Consider the following 17,433-nt stretch of genomic DNA (forward strand, 5'->3'; position numbering starts at 1 on the left):
GACAAGTTTGTTTGATGCCAGCCGCCAAGCACTGAACGCGGTTGCCGAGATAATGCTTCGGTATGCTTGAATAATATGTTGGCAAGGATGGGTAACACCTCACCAACAGAACTCAAAGCTACATGGCACAAGCATCAATCAAACTGTTTCAGGAAGTGCTGCGGAGCGTTTGTGTTAAGCTTGCCGTATAGTACGTACGAGGGTGCACAGACAAAGACACACTTTACAGTTGCAACGATCAATAATTAGCATGCATGCATTTGATAGGGGGAATCTAAACAGACATGCAGAATCCTTATGAGAGGCTTAGCCAGTGACAATTCTCTGGCATACAACGCATGCCAATTCCACATGGTTTTGTGACTTCATCCTGGACATGCCAGGGTCTATTTGTAAGGTTACTATTTTTATGCAGTTGATGAAACAGCGCACATTGATAGACTGCAGTATGCCAATAAGTGAAAGCAACCAAGAGCTACAGCGAGAAAACTGTAAATTATACTGAAGGGAGAATTTGACTTTTTTTTTTCCAGCAGTTAACAGGACCGTGGTTGTGAATGTTGAATAAACTAGTAAGCAGCATTTGCAATTTTCCAGCCTCATTACATAAAGCCTGTGCCTTGTGTTCAATTCATATTTTGGATTCGAAAAAGAACTTCAACAACTGAAAGAGTAGCAAGAAAGGCATTTCTGTGTAGTTTACAAATGAATATAAAGTAGTGCAACCAACATCTACCGAGTACACAGAACTTGTGTAGAAATGAGGCATTACAAGTACTGAAGTTCATTATGTGGCAATTTAATCAAACTGAACACAATAAGTTTGTTTAGTTTGTACATTAAAATCAGGAGGCTACCACTACATCGAGAATACGAATGACCCCTACTTGCTTTTTAAAATTGTCTGCCACCAAAGCTTAAGTTGAAAACACCACACAACAGAAAGAGAGGGAAGTGGAGATTTTAGCTACACTGAATTTCGCAATAGAAATGATACAGGTGGGTCAAATTTATGCTGTCCAAGATTATGCAATACCTAGCAGTGATTGCCCCATAGATTAAAACAAGCAGAAAGTGTGACCCTTTAACAACAAAGTGAAGAAACATCATTGAATGGGCGATGTCACTGGAACCAATGTTTAGACAAACTGGACTTTCCTTCATTATGGCAGTGACGTCCCGACAAGAAAACACTCGTCCATATGAATAACATTGGCTCCAGCAAGATTCCATGCTTAATGATTTATCACTTCAAGCCTCCATCTTCCATTGAACTCGTCTTAATTTCAAAAATTAAGCATTACATATTGATTATAACAAAGATCAAATGGTAGTTTTTATAACATAGATGGCTTCAAACTGATGGAAACAATGAATGTGCACAGAAAGATTGGAAAGATGGGCTGTGGAGCACTGCCTTGCTATTCGGAGACATAACAGGAGCAGGAATAACCTTCGGAAATGCCCAAAAGAGTTCCCCATTACCAGAAAATACCGTGGACGTGCCCATCCCCTTTCATTGAAAATTGTGTTATTCTAGATCGATATGAACGCTTATCTGGTCAAATCGGTAAAAACCGATATTGTAGCCAATTGAAGCCTTCGAGGTAGGGCTATAGTATTGAAGAAAACATATTTACTTTACCATGATATATGATGGGCTACACAGCACCAAATAATCATCACTCAACTCATTCTTTCCGAACATTACACCCTTCCGCGACTTGCGCGGCCACTCGAGAGCTTTGGTAATCTTGGCAAGGGAGTAGGAATCGATTGAGCAGCCCATGGTCGCCATGAGAAGTGTGCCAATTGCGGTTGCACATGCAATTTCTCAAAACATGTCTGACAAAAGCCTTACTACCATTGGGTTTTCCTTTAAGAAGTGTTCACTCTCATTCTGCATTATCCTGACCCCAATTCCCAATAAGTCTTTCTCCTACCCCTACAAGGGAGTGAATATTCCAAATTTGTGCTTAGACAACTTATAATGGCCACAATAAAGAAAATGTTTTGAATAATGGAAGCTCTTGGAATAGGTGGGCCTTGAAAATTTTCAGAATTTTGGAAGTTTATACACTGGGCATTTGTGCAAAACTGGTTGCTTGCAGGGTATTTTACAGTATGTTACAAAACTGGAAGTGACTTAAAGAATTCAAAATAATACCACGAGTTGCATATCGACTGGTTCCTTTCTTGCAGGAAAACAGTAATCTAGGTCTACAAGACAAAAAAAAATTTTTCTTAAACAAGCCATATTCTGCTTCAACGCCAACACAGAATACTTAATTTTAGAGTGAAAATGATTAATAACATCCAGAGAAGCAAACAACATATTGACGTAAAAAGTGCTCCATAATTTCTGTAAGCTATAGAATGACTATTTTTCAAATACACACAGGATGTGCATCTGCAAACAAAATTTGTGAAGACATATAAAAGTATGCAATATGACGCATCTGTTATATGAATCAATCATAAACTAATAAACCATAACGAGCCGTCTTCTTGAAGGGTGCGCCTTAACAGCTGCAGACTTGAAGTTATGCCCTTAAAAAAGACACTTGCACCTACGTTCGCTAATTGTACGCCTTCAAGGGACCCTCCAGCACTATTGAAGCACCTATTTTTTATTTGTGATTTGCAGAGGCCGATAGCTGCAGATAATTTTAGCATAGATTTAAACAACGATATCAAATGATTTAGTATTTTATTCACGCAATAAAGTCACTACACCGCTGCTGACCGCATTACCACGTAGCGGCGCTTGCCAGAACTTTGCGGGCGGAAATGACGCCGGAAGGTTGCCGCCATGTAATTGAATAAACGTAACGTTGAAACAGATCGTGGTGCAGGATCAAAACTGACATTACTAATCTGTTCCATTTTTCTTATCTGTGCTTGTTCATCGAACCCTGAACAGACGCGACTGCAGGAACAAAGATCACTGCGGCTACAAAGCCCGACAGAGACACCAGCTGCCATTTCGCCACTGTATTTTCGGCCTGCGTACCTCTCTCTTTCTTCCCTCTCCTTGTTTTTGGGAGTTGGTGAGCTGTCTCTTTCCACACGTGCGCTGTCGAAGGGGCGCAGTGTACTCTTGTTGTTCGTCAAGCGGCTCACCGAACAACGCGCAAAGGCTCAGCAGTACTTCACCGTCCTGGTCGTTCCACAAGTTCCTTTTTCAAAATAAGAGGAGGGAGTGACTCGAAATGTTGTGAAAAACAGCAGAAAATAGGGAGTGACTCAAGATATTGTAAAAAACAGCAGATAATACCTCGCTTCGACACAATAACTCCTGCTCACGATCTGGTAAGCCAGGCATCAGGCACTATGTATGTTACTGTGACAAAGTCAACATTAGTTTGAAAAAAAAAAAAAAGCAAGCAACGATGAGGTGCGAGCTTCCCCTACGTAGGCGCTTCCAGCTTACTTCATTGGGGCAGCCCTCCAACGTCACGGGCGAGTGAAATGTGGCCAAGTGACCCCGCGAAAATCGCACTGAAGTACACCATTTTTTTCGTTATATTTTGATCTATGTAAAAAAAAAAAATCAGACTGAGCGCTGTTATCACTGCAGTTTTTGTTGCGTTAGTCTGTACTTCAGCCTACACAACCAACGAATAAAACCTGGGTGTTGAATAGTGTTGGAGGGCCTCTTTAACGTGTTCTGCATGCGCTAATACGCGAGAATTAAGGTTTAGAATAGGGCTTTCTGCTCCCTGTTCAATATAGTAATGACGCAACACAATAAGGAGGTGTTGGGTCTCGCCTTAAATTGGTGTGCCGAATGGAAACAAACTAATGTAGTTTGCATCTCGCACATGAGCAGCAGCTTTTGAAAATATTAAGTATGAAGCATTTCTAAGTGAACCTGAGGTACTGTGAGGGTTTCAACACATCAGCAATAAGCAATGAGTATGTACTTCCAAGATACAGGTGTTATGTCAGATTAACGACAATATTAGTCTCAGTGTTGGCTATGCTTTAATAGCAGTTCAACAAACTTTGCATTTGTATTTATATAGTTCAGCAAGCTATATTCAAGCATCGCTTGAACTTGGAGGAACACGTTAGATTACACATGGTATTCACATCATCGCACCATACATGCACTTCACTTTTTATAATACTGGCGTCTGTGGTCTAAAATGAGTGCTTACGTCATGTCAGGGCATACACTACTCTTTAAATTCCAGTTTGACATTTTACATGCCAGGTGACGATCCTTATAAGCCCGTGATGTGCATGCAACTACTGCACTAATAAAAAAACAGGTCAGTTGACTTAGTAACGCTCGACTCAAAGGCAAAAAATGGAGCAAGGATGATTACTCCCAGAGTGTTCTACATAAAACTGATTGGGGGTATGCTATTTTTTTTCTTTTAGGGCCAACATTCTAAAACCGTCTATTAACTACCCACCGTTGTTTACTTTGTGCCATTCTCGACACAATCACTCAAAAGGAACACATACATGCAAAAGGTTCACAAATGGCTCCAACAGAATAACTATGAAAGAAATGCCAAAAAGAAACAAACAAAATGCAACACAGAGACAACCAATACATCAGAGCGGCATATAAAGGCCGCGATCACAAGCCCTCAAAGATGATGTGTTGGGAGCTTTATGCAATTTTATACTGACAATGAACATTTGCATATTTACGCCAGCTGTGCAAATTCTGTGCTGAGTTTGACGCCTTAAAAGACAGTACAGAAAACTTCACATAGTCTGCATTCGCTTTTCTGGTACACTGAACTTAGGCTTCAAGGAACTAGTAAATAATAGCAAGGAACGATACTTGTGATGATGAGATAACTGCACACCTATTTGATGTGAACATGTTTCTGCAAGAATTTTGTTAAATAAGTATTGCAACAAATAAGTTACAGTAGCTGGTTTCAGTTCCTCACTAAGCCACTCCACCCATCAACACCACTCAGAGAAAATGGCGAAGTTCACAGTCGTGACTATGCCAACACCAGCAACATAACACGTCAGAGTCTGCATCATTGTCGGGCAATATGATGTATAGCATAACAATGCTTCTTTTTAGGCATTATATTACGCATACATTGCATATACACTGCATGCTCGTTACAACAAAATATCAGTGAGAAATTTATATTTTGTGCCATTCGTGTTCGCTATATTGCCTTGTAGTGAATATTATGTTATCGTAGCTGGAAGGACTACTCGCTTTCCCAAAATGAAAATAGTTTAAAGGTTTTTGCGCTGGGTCCCTACTTCAAAAATTCATATTGTATAATAGTTGCTTTTAAGCACAACTAGTGCTGTGCAGATCTCCAGGCACCTTCATGCATTCAGGTTCAGAACATTTAGAAAACAACTAAAGTTTCTCATTTTTCTTTAACTTAATGCCTTGTCAAAAGCGTGTTGACCTCGAAGTTACGATGGCGCTATAGTTCTTTTCCTCCACAAAGGGCACCTTAAGGTCAAAGTAAAGGCTAGTTATATACCAGGATAGCCTTTTTTAGTTTTCTTTGCGATTGGGCTGCAACAGGTGGGCCCAACCTATACATGCTCGAGTCCGTGGTGTCGCAACACACCAAATGCCTGCATACTTGCAAGCACCCCTGAGGGTGGTATACTAAACTAATATGACGAAGCATCTTAGCCTTCACCTGTCTGCAATGATTTCATGAAGTTGTGATAATCGTCAAGTAAAATATCAAATGCAAATACACACACGAAAAAAGATTATAATCCGTAATGAACATGAAGTACCTCCTAGAAATTTATGTTTTCGACTTTAGACAGAGAGAAATTGAGATGATAAACAAAAAGTGATAACTGGCAAAGCAGCTTTTATTTTATTTTTGAAAGAATGTATGGCTTCGAAAACAAGAACAAAAGCGTAAAGTGAAGTTTAAGCTTTATGAAAACTGCCAAAAACATCGTTACACCAGCAATAACAAGGGTACTGACATGGACAATGCAAGGCAAGAATAATTATTTTCCTCCAGTCTGCTAAGTAGATCGATACAAAAAACAATTTTAGAAAATACTTAGCGATTTCCATCAACTAGAGCGATAACGCTTTACCAATTTTCTTATTTCTTCATTGGTATAAATAAAAGAATAATGCAACAATAGTATTTTACAGAAACAAAAAGAAGGATGATCTAATAATCTTGCCAAACATGTTCCAATGTTTTAATCCCTTGCGAAGGCGACCATGCTGCCATTTCATCCTATTGTTGCACCTCCTTTAGGTGAAGTGAGATTGACTCGGTAATTGGTTTATAAAAACATAAAGGTAAAACTGAATATGACTAATGACAGCAAAAGCTTTCATTTAATTTCATGAAGAAAAAGCAATCACGATGCTGACACTGTGGCTGGGAATTAAGCTCTCTCCCTTGAGCTAAGCAATTCAATACAACTAAGAGATGTGTTCACTAAAGTAGCAGTGCATCCAAAGACAGCACAAACACCAACAGGGGATCCTATTTCAGTACAGAAAGCTTGACAACAACTCTATGCAAATAACAAAAAAGGACAACGTGCTACCAGTTTCCTTGGCGTAGAAATAAATAAAGTTTAGGAGTTTTCACGCAGGCACGACTATATATGGTAAATACGTACATGCCCCAGTGAAAAGACGAACATATAGTATTTAAGCTAAATGTTTATCACTTCCATGCATACAACCATTTCATAGAATATTATAAAAATCACATGACAGCAAAGATACCTAATTTCTTTTAAAAGAAGCCTCCCCAACGTCTATGACGATGCTTCGATATCATGTGTCACTTCAGTATATAAGAGCACATGGTTTCTGTTGAAAATGCGTGAGAGTGGCAAGCGGAATACTACATGAGGAACTGAAATCCAAACAAAGCTACAATTCATACAAGGCAGGCTGGGAACACAATGTTGTGTGTTAATCTGACTTTGCAAGTGAGTACTCAACACAAAAGAATTTGCAGAGACAGTGTAGCTGAATGGTGTTTCCTTTCCACATATCTTCATAGGACTTTTCAAGCGAGCACTCTGCACAAGAGACTCGGACCAAACTGTGCAGCTGTACAGTCATTCACCTGTGTGTGTCTCCACGTGATTTTGCAAGTCACTCTGCTGAACAAAAGACTTAGAGCAGGCAGTGAAGCTGCACTATCTCTCCCCTGTGTGTGTGTGTGTCAAAATGTAACTTTTCAAGTGAGCCGTCTGCACGAAAGACCTTGAGCAGACAGTGCAACTCTATCGTCATTCGCCTTTATGAGTACGGAGGTGATTTGATATGGTGCATTGAAGCGAAAGGCACTGTGAGCAGAAGGAGCACCAATATGGTCATTCACCAGAGTCTTGAAAGTGAGTACGCAGATGTCTCTTCAGAGAGGCACACAATGAAAAAGTTTGGGTGCAGAAATGACAGTTAAATGGGCGCTCGCCTGTGCGGATGCGTTGTTGAGCTATTAGGTGGGATTGTTGCTTGAATCTTTGCGGGCAGTAAGAGCACTGATATGGCCTCTCTCCTGTGTGGATGCGCAGGTGGACCATAAGCGAGCCCCTGTACAAGAAGCCCTTACCACATGAAGGGCATTGATATGGTTGCTCGCCAGTGTGGGCGCACAGGTGTTTCCTGAGAAGGCCACTCCATTTGAAACTTCGGGGGCACAGGTGGCATTGATAGAGTTGCCTGCCTGTGTGGGCTTTCTTCTGAACTTTCACATCAGATGGTCCTTCAGTTTCAGAGACACCAATAGAAGAGCAAAGGGACTGCCGCTGCTGTGACTCGCCATCCTCTAGAGTTGCTGAGCAGCTGGAATGCTCGTCTTCTGCACAGAAAAAACAAGGCAGCTTGAAAAGGTCAAACAATACTAAAGGAATATATGCTGAAGCTGAAAATGATAACCACTTTTTTTCCCCAATAAGTGCAGAGGGTTGCTTCAAACTTCTATATAAAATTGAGTGACCCTTAAGCTTCACCTTCAGGAGTTAACCACGATAGCACTATCCTGTCCCTAATGCATACTCTAACCGCCTAGTGCGTACTTTAATTGTTTGATGTTACTCTAGAAGTTTAAATTGTAGATTACTACAATGTAAATGATAAAGTTGAAACTGGCTTGTGTCATTGAAGCTTTTGCATATGGCTGTATTCTGTGTGGTCTTACGAGAATACGCGCAGCAGTGAGTCTGCCTTTTGTAATGGGTGGCTGGCTTTAAACATGAACCTGCTACTATAATCAGATGTTCTGATGCCCGATGGCAATGTATGCTTGCATCATGCAATATTACTGCAATATTACATGTTGTATGTATTGTGAAGCCTGTATGCAAGACACATACGTTTGTAAACCAAGTTATTTTCACTGTATTTCCAATAGGAGAAAGTTACTTACATTGTATTTCCAAACAGACATGTGGCTGCATGGTAGAACCTCTACTTCCCACACAAACAGCCTGGGTTTGATCTTCACTCAAACCCAGAAATATTTATCAATTTCATTTGCATCTTTCTCAATTTTTTCAGCCCCGGACAAGATTTCTCACTCCCGGCTATAGATGCCCACACTGACGCCAGAATTTCTGCGAAAAGGGCTCTTTAATGCTATCACATTAATATTTCTTTTTCTCTACATATTTGGAGGTGACTATGCAATGCTTAGTTATGTACAAACCTGCCCACACAGGAGTAAAAACACACTGTCTATGCATGAAACACTCTCGAGAATGTTCCAATATATATGCATTGCATGCCGCTCCAGAAAAGTGGAATAGCCAAACTTCCATGGATATTTAATATCCATGAAAGTTTAATATACAGGGAAGTTAATATCCACTCTGTTATGCAGAAAAAACATACTGGTAATGCAGTGAAGCTTTTTTCTAGAAATGCCTTTTCGTATGTGCTGTTTTTTCATATGTAATACTAAATATGAAATCAAAATTTTAATTGTCATTGGAAGTTACGCGCGTTGAGGACATCAACAATCTCATTCAGTTTTCCAGCATTCAATGCACACCCTGCACACAAGCAACAACAGCAGCACGAGGGAAAGAGCCATTTTAAAATCATTAGAAATGCATTGCTGTCACTAATCTTCCAAGTGGCGTGCTAGATTTAGGGAACTAATGAACGACCAAAGCTCCATGTATGACATAATTATCCATACGAAAATATTATTTTAAAGTTGTTTGTTTCTTTGTTATGCACAAACATGCTTGCATTTCATATTATTTCCTTCTCTTCTTAACACGTCAAAAGTCACATTTATGACACACGTCGCCACGAATTCTGTTTCAACGTCAACAGCTTTCTTTGCATCTCTTACACATTGTCATGGTTGGTGGTGAGACTTTTACCACTAAGTTTGTTTAGACTCTCATGTTAGAATCACGAGGCTATCACAATGCTGAGAATACACATAACCTCGACTACAGGTTTTCCCGCTCACTTTAATCCAAGTGCCAGCCTAAATAATCTGCATGCCATTGAAATAATCTGAACGCCGAGCTATTTAATGCATGTGCCAAACATTTAATCCAAGCGCCAACATATTTAATCCAAGCGCCAACTCACTCAGGCCGCATGCCATTGAGTTTAATCCAAGTGCCACCGTGTTTATTCCAATTGCCAATGACATTAATTCAGGTGCCAGTCAGTTTAATCCACGCACAAAAACCAGAATACGGGGCGTAAAAATGGCAGTGCAATTGAAATGCAGTTCCTACAGTATAAAAGACAATAGTCGGAAGGTAGAATCACTCATTATTATTTGCATGCGCCGATAGTATTCTTGAAAAAATTTACTGCTGTGGTTTGCTTAAGCCATGTTTAAAGTGCTTATACTTTGCTAGGCGCAAGTTTGTATAATGAGTGCTTGGCCCAGGTGAAATAAATTTAATGAAAACGAAAAAACGCAGGAACATATTACTGAATATTTTACAGTGCAATGAAATTCAGTATCCGTCACTGAAGCTCATAATTGGCTTTGGTACACACTACAACATTACATGACCAGGACAGGTCATGTAATGCGAACGACACACTATGTTTATTGGAGTGCCGGAACGCATACTAAGAGATTAAAAGCATGGTCACGGGCAGTGATGGGTCAAAGACAGCTAAATAATCAAAAAATTAGGAAGCCGCTGCGCGGCACGCGCTGTGAATTAGAGATAATTCTAATATGTTTTTTTTTCCTGTAGTGAACATAAAACGTAAACTGATCATCCTGATGTGGCAATAGAAGTTTTATTTTACATTATTGTATGCTCTTATTTTTTTATTCAAACAAAGTTAAATGTCTCCAATGATACGAACAGTACTGATTGTTTGTTTAGTTCGTTAGTTTTGTGGCGTACTTGACGAATGCGATGAAACGAACACAGAGGAAACAAAATGATAATAACACGCAACTGACCTTGGGTCTAGTTTTCTTTTTTGTGTGTACGTGTTTTTTTGCGCGGCATTATGCCTCTCATCGCACATTGGAAGCTTGCGGATTCAGTGCAATCACTAAATTATTTGTTCTGTCCCCCCTTTCGATCTCTACACACACACGCACGCGAACACGCACACACACATACACATACGTGTGTGTGTGTGTGTGTGTGTGTGTGTGTGTGTGTGTGTGTGTGTGTGTGTGTGTGTGTGTGTGTGTGTGTATACAAATATATACATATACATATACAGGAAAACAAGAGTGATTACTACTAATTATTCAAGAAATGCAACATAGGCACAGGCTAGTGTATTTATTAATACAGAACTGTCTCATAGGGCTCAAAGACGGATGTTCACAAGTCATCTTCACGCAAAGCGGCAGGCACGAAAGAGAAATTGTGCCGATCAAAGGCCGCGCAGTCCATGCGCTGTATTTGTTGCATGGAGTGGCGAGCCGCATCCAGCAGTAAAGAACGCCTGTGCTCCTTTTTCGTCATGCCTTGCGGTGTCACTAAAACTAAATTACGACGTTCGCTCAGGTAGGCCTTCCCGTGTGACTTGAATTTCGAGAAGGCTTCTTCTATAGGGTTAAAGAAGGGACTGTACACTGGCAGGCGCTTAATAGAGTGCATGGAGTTAGCCAAAGCCGCCTGTTCTGCTCGAGCGTGAGCAGGTGCATTATCAAGAAGGAATACAGCTTCGGTATTTGGCTCATCACATTCTACACGGGCCGAAACATCACTGAGGAAGTCATTAAAAACAACCTAATGAACTTTGTCCACCACAGTACAGTGAATAACTCCATTTGCGAACATGCATGCTATAATGTTCAAGTTCACTCCCTTTGTCGTTGTGGTCATGTGTACAGCTGGTTGTCCTTTAGCTGCCCTGCCGAAGTTCCTGGAACACCAGATATTGAAGTTAGTCTCATCCAAATAGAAGCGGCAAACACGCGGTCCATCAGTCTGCAGCCATTGGGCGTACAGCATGCGGCTGTGCTTGATATCGTCACGGTTGCGATCTGTGGGCCTCTGTGTCACTAGCTTCATCGAGTAGCAGTGGGCATCCAGCAAGCGGTCGACTCTGCTTGCACTGATTGTTACTCCTGGCATTTCTTTCTCCTGGGGCCTCCTATATTTGCTTCAATGTAAATGCACAGTTTTCGTCGACAATTCGTCTCAAAGTACTCACGACGTCATCTCCAAACTTCATTTTTGAACCCCCACCATGCTTTGATGTTTCTCTGTCGGTAGCGGCAATCGATCTTGCTGTTTTAATGTTGACGCCTAGAGCGTCGGCTAGTTGCTTTAAGTCACCGCCACGCCTGTAAACGTCCACAATCCTAGCCCTGTCGACCACCGATACTCTGCAGTTTTTTCGACGAGGTTTGTTGGGGTTCTTAAAGTGCGGTCCTCGCTTGCGTCCAGCCATGGCTTCAAGCAAAGCTCTCTCTTCGTCTGAAAATGTTCCCGTATGAAAACACATGTTTCAAGTAAACACGCTTCAGCTACACTAAGCGTCGTCTGTTACATGAAAACTGGAGTATCTACTTTGATGCTTCTATAACAACTTATTTCCACATGAACCCGAATAAATGCAAGTTTGGTATTTTTAAGTGGTTATTTCTGATTTCAAGAACAAATGAATATCATCTGTCGGTCACTGTTCTCCCTGGTCTGAGCAGACGTAGCCAAATGCCGTCTGCTCAGCAGACGACACGAATCTATGCATATGCGATGGTGTAGATGGTTAAGCGGAATGAAGCAGTAGCAATGCAATAAAGACTAACATGGACTCTATGAGCAAATACATTCAAGTACCCATAAATGCAATTAATACTGACTGTTTTTTTTTTTATTTTGAAGCTATGACACCAAAATGTTAAGGGGAAGTCGCACTGCGCACTTCATTTCATAAGCACTACCATGTATAGCAGAGGGAAAAGTTCTTGCTGTGACGCCATGTTTACGTTATTCTGACATTTATACTATATATAGTGGCTAACTGTGTGTTTCTAGCGCATGGATTAAACTGACTGGCACCTGAATTAATGTCATTGGCAATTGGAATAAACACGGTGGCACTTGGATTAAACTCAATGGCATGCGGCCTGAGTGAGTTGGCGCTTGGATTAAATATGTTGGCGCTTGGATTAAATGTTTGGCACATGCATTAAATAGCTCGGCGTTCAGATTATTTCAATGGCATGCAGATTATTTAGGCTGGCACTTGGATTAAAGTGAGCAGGAAAACCTGTAGTTTTCTTTTGAAATTTTTTGCCACCAAAGCTGAAAAGTGTGAAGATATTGTGCAACACAAAGAAAGATTCTGCGATGTTTAGCTGCACTGAATCTTGCAATAGAATTGACAAAGGTGCAATCAAATTTATGCTAAGTTATACACAAGGCAGCAGTGACCGCACCCCAGATTAGAAATGAAAAAAAAAAAAAAGTAGCCTGCCACTCTGTTAACATAGTGATAAAAAAATCATTGAACAAGGGGTGTTGGTGGAGCCCCTGTTTGGAATAAGTGAACTTCCATCACTGTCACAATGATGATAGCGATGTCCTGGCGCAATAATGTTTTGTACACTTGGTAAAAAAATCATCCGCTCTAAAGACATTCCATCTTTAATGATTATTTTCATCACTTCAAGCCTCAATCTTCGACTCAACTTTTGCCTTGGTTTCATTACTGAAGCATTACATAATGACAATTAAACAATAACTGGCATTATGTTGTAATATAGTCCAAATTGCTGGAAATAATGACTGAGAGGTAAGATTGGAATGGTGAGATGCGTGTACAACTGCCTAGCTATTCGGCGCCATATCAGGAGCAGTGCTAACAGCTAACGCTGGTAAAAAGGGCATAGTATTGCCATAAAATACGAAGTTTCTAAGTAAGTTCCCATTTCACCTCCATTGAAAATTGGATTAATCTCAATATGAAGCCTGTCTGGTTTTAAAATTAAAAAAGATTACACCATCTCTCGCTAAAGGGAGCCATGCATGGATGCGAAGCAGCTCGGATATGAACGGCACCCACAGAAACTCATCTACGTCACCTTAAGCTTCATATGCATAGTAATAGAACTCTGCATAGAACTCTGCATAGTAATAGCATGATCTTTTTCGTTGGTTATTTTAATCTTGTCTTGTTTTTATGCTTTATCTTTCTGGAGGCTATATATTTGGTGATCCCTTCTTTTGAAATTTCGGTTGAAAATAGAGCTTGTCCTGTGTCCTCTGCTCGTCTTACGTATGTGCCTTTAGTGCTTACGGAAGTTATGGATCAGTACCAACTAGCCCAAACCCAGCGCCTTCTTTTTTTCTTTCGTGCAACTTATTTATAGCATTTAGTGATTATAAAACAGAATTTTAGTGCCACCTGAGTGTATTTTACAAGTGGGTTTGGCTGTACAGTGCAAATTTAGTTTTGGTTATGTCCATTTAGAGCAAAAAAGGAAAAAAATCATGTATGTATGTATGTATGTATGTGTGTGTGTGTATATATATATATATATATATATATATATATATATATATATATATATATATATATATACATATATATATATATATATATATTGATACAGGATATATATATACACACACACACACACATATTTGAAAGAAAGTGGTACGTGAAATGACTCGTTGAACATAGTAAAGTGATCGGCAAAGTGATCACATGCAACAGTAAACTGCCAAACGAAATTAAATGCAGACAAGTTTATAATGCAGGAGGTTCAATTCATCCAAACCTCGATATACTGCGCTCTTATTAATATATATATATATATATATATATATATATATATATATATATATATATATATATATATATATATATATATATATATATATATATATAGCCAAAACAAGTGGTGCACACAATTGGGCACATAGTGTCTCAAAGGGTTAAGCTTTGCCTAGAAGATGGGAATGGGATTGCCCAACATGGCCGATGTCTCACAAACAGATACTCTCCTGAAATGTCAGTGTTTCAGCCAGAGACACAACTTTCGGATATAACAAATTTTCGGATATAACAAACTTACTTCTGTGTAAAATGCAATTTTGTTAGAATGAGGTTTCAGTGTACTTAAAAAATCCATGTGGATTTGATGGTTGCCTTTAAGCACAGCATGTGTCGTGCAGACTTGGAGGCACGTTCCCGCCTTCAGAGATATAACATATTTAAAAAACAATGAAGCTTTCTCATTTTATATCTAACTTAATCCCTTGTCAAATCTACATTTTCCTTGATGTCACTGTGGCACAACAGTTCATTGTCTTCACCAAGGTTACCTCAGGGACAAAGTAAAGGACACCTAAGATAACCAGATCTACTCTTTAAACCTATGTGTCATTACAGCTCAGCCATGCCAGCCTGAGCTGTGACAGCTGGGTCCAACCCACGCATCGGTTGGACCCAGCTGTGGTGTCACAGCCCACTAAATGCGTAGAAATTTGCAAGTACCCCTACGGGTGAAGTACCAACACATTTTCATGCCAAAGCTCTTTTGGCCATGACCTGTCCACAATGGTTTCCCAATGCGATCACAGTTATTGAGTAAAAGAGGCTATAATTGACAATGAACATATGGTATTGCCAGTTAGAAATTGATGCTCTGCACTTTAGAGAAGGTAAAAAAAAAAGAAAGGTATTCAGAAATTCTTAAGACCTTGCAATGTATCTTTTATTGGCATTTATGGTGCAATGCATTGACAGTTACACAGAGAAGTTGTAACTTTACCATAAAGGGCAAGGAGAGCAAAAACATGCAATTAATGATGTGGTTACAGATACGAGAACCACAAGACAAGAATAACTTCCATCTGTCTTCCAAGTTTGCACTATTGAAAAACCATTTGAGTAATAAATGATTAATCCATTAACTACCACCATAACACTTAACCAATGTGCTTACGATTTCATTTTAAAAAGAAAAAGATATTGCAGCATTAGTGTTTTACAGACACAAAGGGAAGGGCAGTCAAACAATACTTTCAAAACCTTTATAACCATGTTTTTAACCCTCTATGATGACAAGCACGCTTTCATCCCTCCTCACTGTTGTACCTACCCCTGGTGAAGTGAGAATGTGCTTGGCTTACAAAATAATAATGGTAACCTGAATACTAAAATGAGGCGTTTTAGAGTGGCACTCTTTTATAAAACACGAGAATGGTCACGACACATCAAGTGGTAATGGCGGAACCAGCCGGAGTACCCAGCTAACCAATTGTCGTCTTCTTCATCGACTGAGTGATACCCCCTGCCTTTCTGAGTAGCACTCATTTCCTTCACTACATTTTCCTCCCCTCCGGAAAAGAGCCATCCTGGCGACTCATGCGCAGGAGACAAGAGAGGAATCGTAATACGGTTTTAGGCGGTCTATGTAGACGGTCTCACGTCCACGGCGTCGTTGATCTTGGGGCTGCTCGAGCGGCTCCACGATGTAATTGACGGGTGAAGTTTGTTTAACCACATGGTAAGGGCCGTCATACTTGTACATCAGTTTCGTTGAGAGACCAGGGCTGGTTGAAGGGATGCGAAGCCAGACAAGGTCATCCGATGCATAAGAAGCCGGAGGCGTCGGGCTATCGCGGTGGTGTTTCTGGCATTGCTGTTCAGCACTTGTGAAGGAGCGGGCAAGCTGACGACACTCCTCCGCAAATTTAGCAGCTTGTGACATCGTCGTTGACTCAGCAACATCTGAATGGTAAGGAAGGATGGTGTCTAGCGTGCAAGAGGGTTTGCGACCATAAAGGAGGAAGTGTGGAGAGAAACCAGTAGTTGTCTGGACAGCAGTATTATGCACGTATGTTACAAAAGGGAGAATACTGTCCCAGTTGGTGTGATCGGTTGCGACGTACATTGACAGCATATCTCCTAATGTACGGTTGAATCGTTCTGTAATGTCATTAGTTTGAGGATGATACGCGGTGGCTGTGCTATCAATGACTTAGCATTCTTTGAGAAGCGATTTGACGGCTACAAAAACACACGCCCTCGGTCACTCAGGAGTTCACGTGGTGCACCATGACGTAAAATGATCTGATGCAATATGAAACGACCGACGTCACTGGCTGACGCAGAAGAGAGTGGTGAAGTTTCTGCGTAGCGCGTAAGGTGATCGATACCGACAATTACCCAGTGATTTCCAGCCGGTGTAATCGGAAGAGGTCCATAGAGATCGATACCAACACGGTCAAACGGTCGGGCAGGACAAGGTAAGGGTTGTAGTGGAGCTGGAGAACTTGGAGTGGGATTCTTCCGGTGTTGGCAAGCAAGACAGGAACGTGCATAGCGACGAACGAAGCGATACATTCCACGCCAGTAGTAGCGGTGGGACAGGCGGGTGTAGGTTTTTAACACTCCAGCATTGGCGCATTGTGGGACGGCGTGAAAGGAGGCGCATATGTCTGAGCGGAGACGTCTGGGAATGACTCGGAGCCATTGGCGACCTTCGGAGAGATAATTCCGTCTGTATAGCAAACCATCTCTGATAACGAAGTGCTGTATTTGACAGTGCTATATTTGACGGCGAATATTTTGCGAGGGAGTTCGACTCAACAAGTTGATAAGTGAAGCAATCCAAGGATCTTTTTGTTGCTCCTGTAGCATGTCGCTGACACTAAGTGCAGATACGTTGGGGGCAGGCGACGACGGTGACTTGTCACTACATCGTAGAGGTGATCGGGACAAAGCGTTTGCTTCCCGTCCTCGGACTCCAGTGACCGTGCTTCATCTTTCCTATCTCTTCTATCTCCTCATCTTGTCGTCGCTCGCTCTGGCTCACCACCTCACGTCTCTTCTTCTCTTCTCCTTCTTCGGCTTTCCTACATCTTTACTCCTATCCTTTTTATCCCTCCTCACCCCCATCCCTCGTGAGCTACTGTAGCGGTGTCGCTCACTGAAGCAGACAATAACGGGGCTCACTTTTCTCTTCTTTTCCCTTTTTAAGAGTCACTTCGCTTCGGAATGTTTTCGGCCAGATT

General features: G+C 40.9%; 1 protein-coding gene across 1 annotated transcript in view; it reads right to left on the minus strand.

The window, feature by feature from the left end:
• Nucleotides 1-3,968: 3,968 nt before the first annotated feature.
• The window catches only part of LOC119170498 (uncharacterized), a 67,333-nt gene continuing 53,868 nt past the window's right edge, over nt 3,969-17,433 (minus strand). Inside the window, exon 3 of the mRNA XM_075887233.1 lies at nt 3,969-7,808. Coding sequence (XP_075743348.1) covers nt 7,321-7,808 — 488 coding nt within the window. The 3' untranslated portion in view covers nt 3,969-7,320. The remainder of the gene's footprint in view (nt 7,809-17,433) is intronic.

Source organism: Rhipicephalus microplus, chromosome 2 (genome assembly GCF_043290135.1).
Source record: "Rhipicephalus microplus isolate Deutch F79 chromosome 2, USDA_Rmic, whole genome shotgun sequence".
NCBI classification, from domain to species: Eukaryota; Metazoa; Arthropoda; class Arachnida; order Ixodida; family Ixodidae; genus Rhipicephalus; species Rhipicephalus microplus.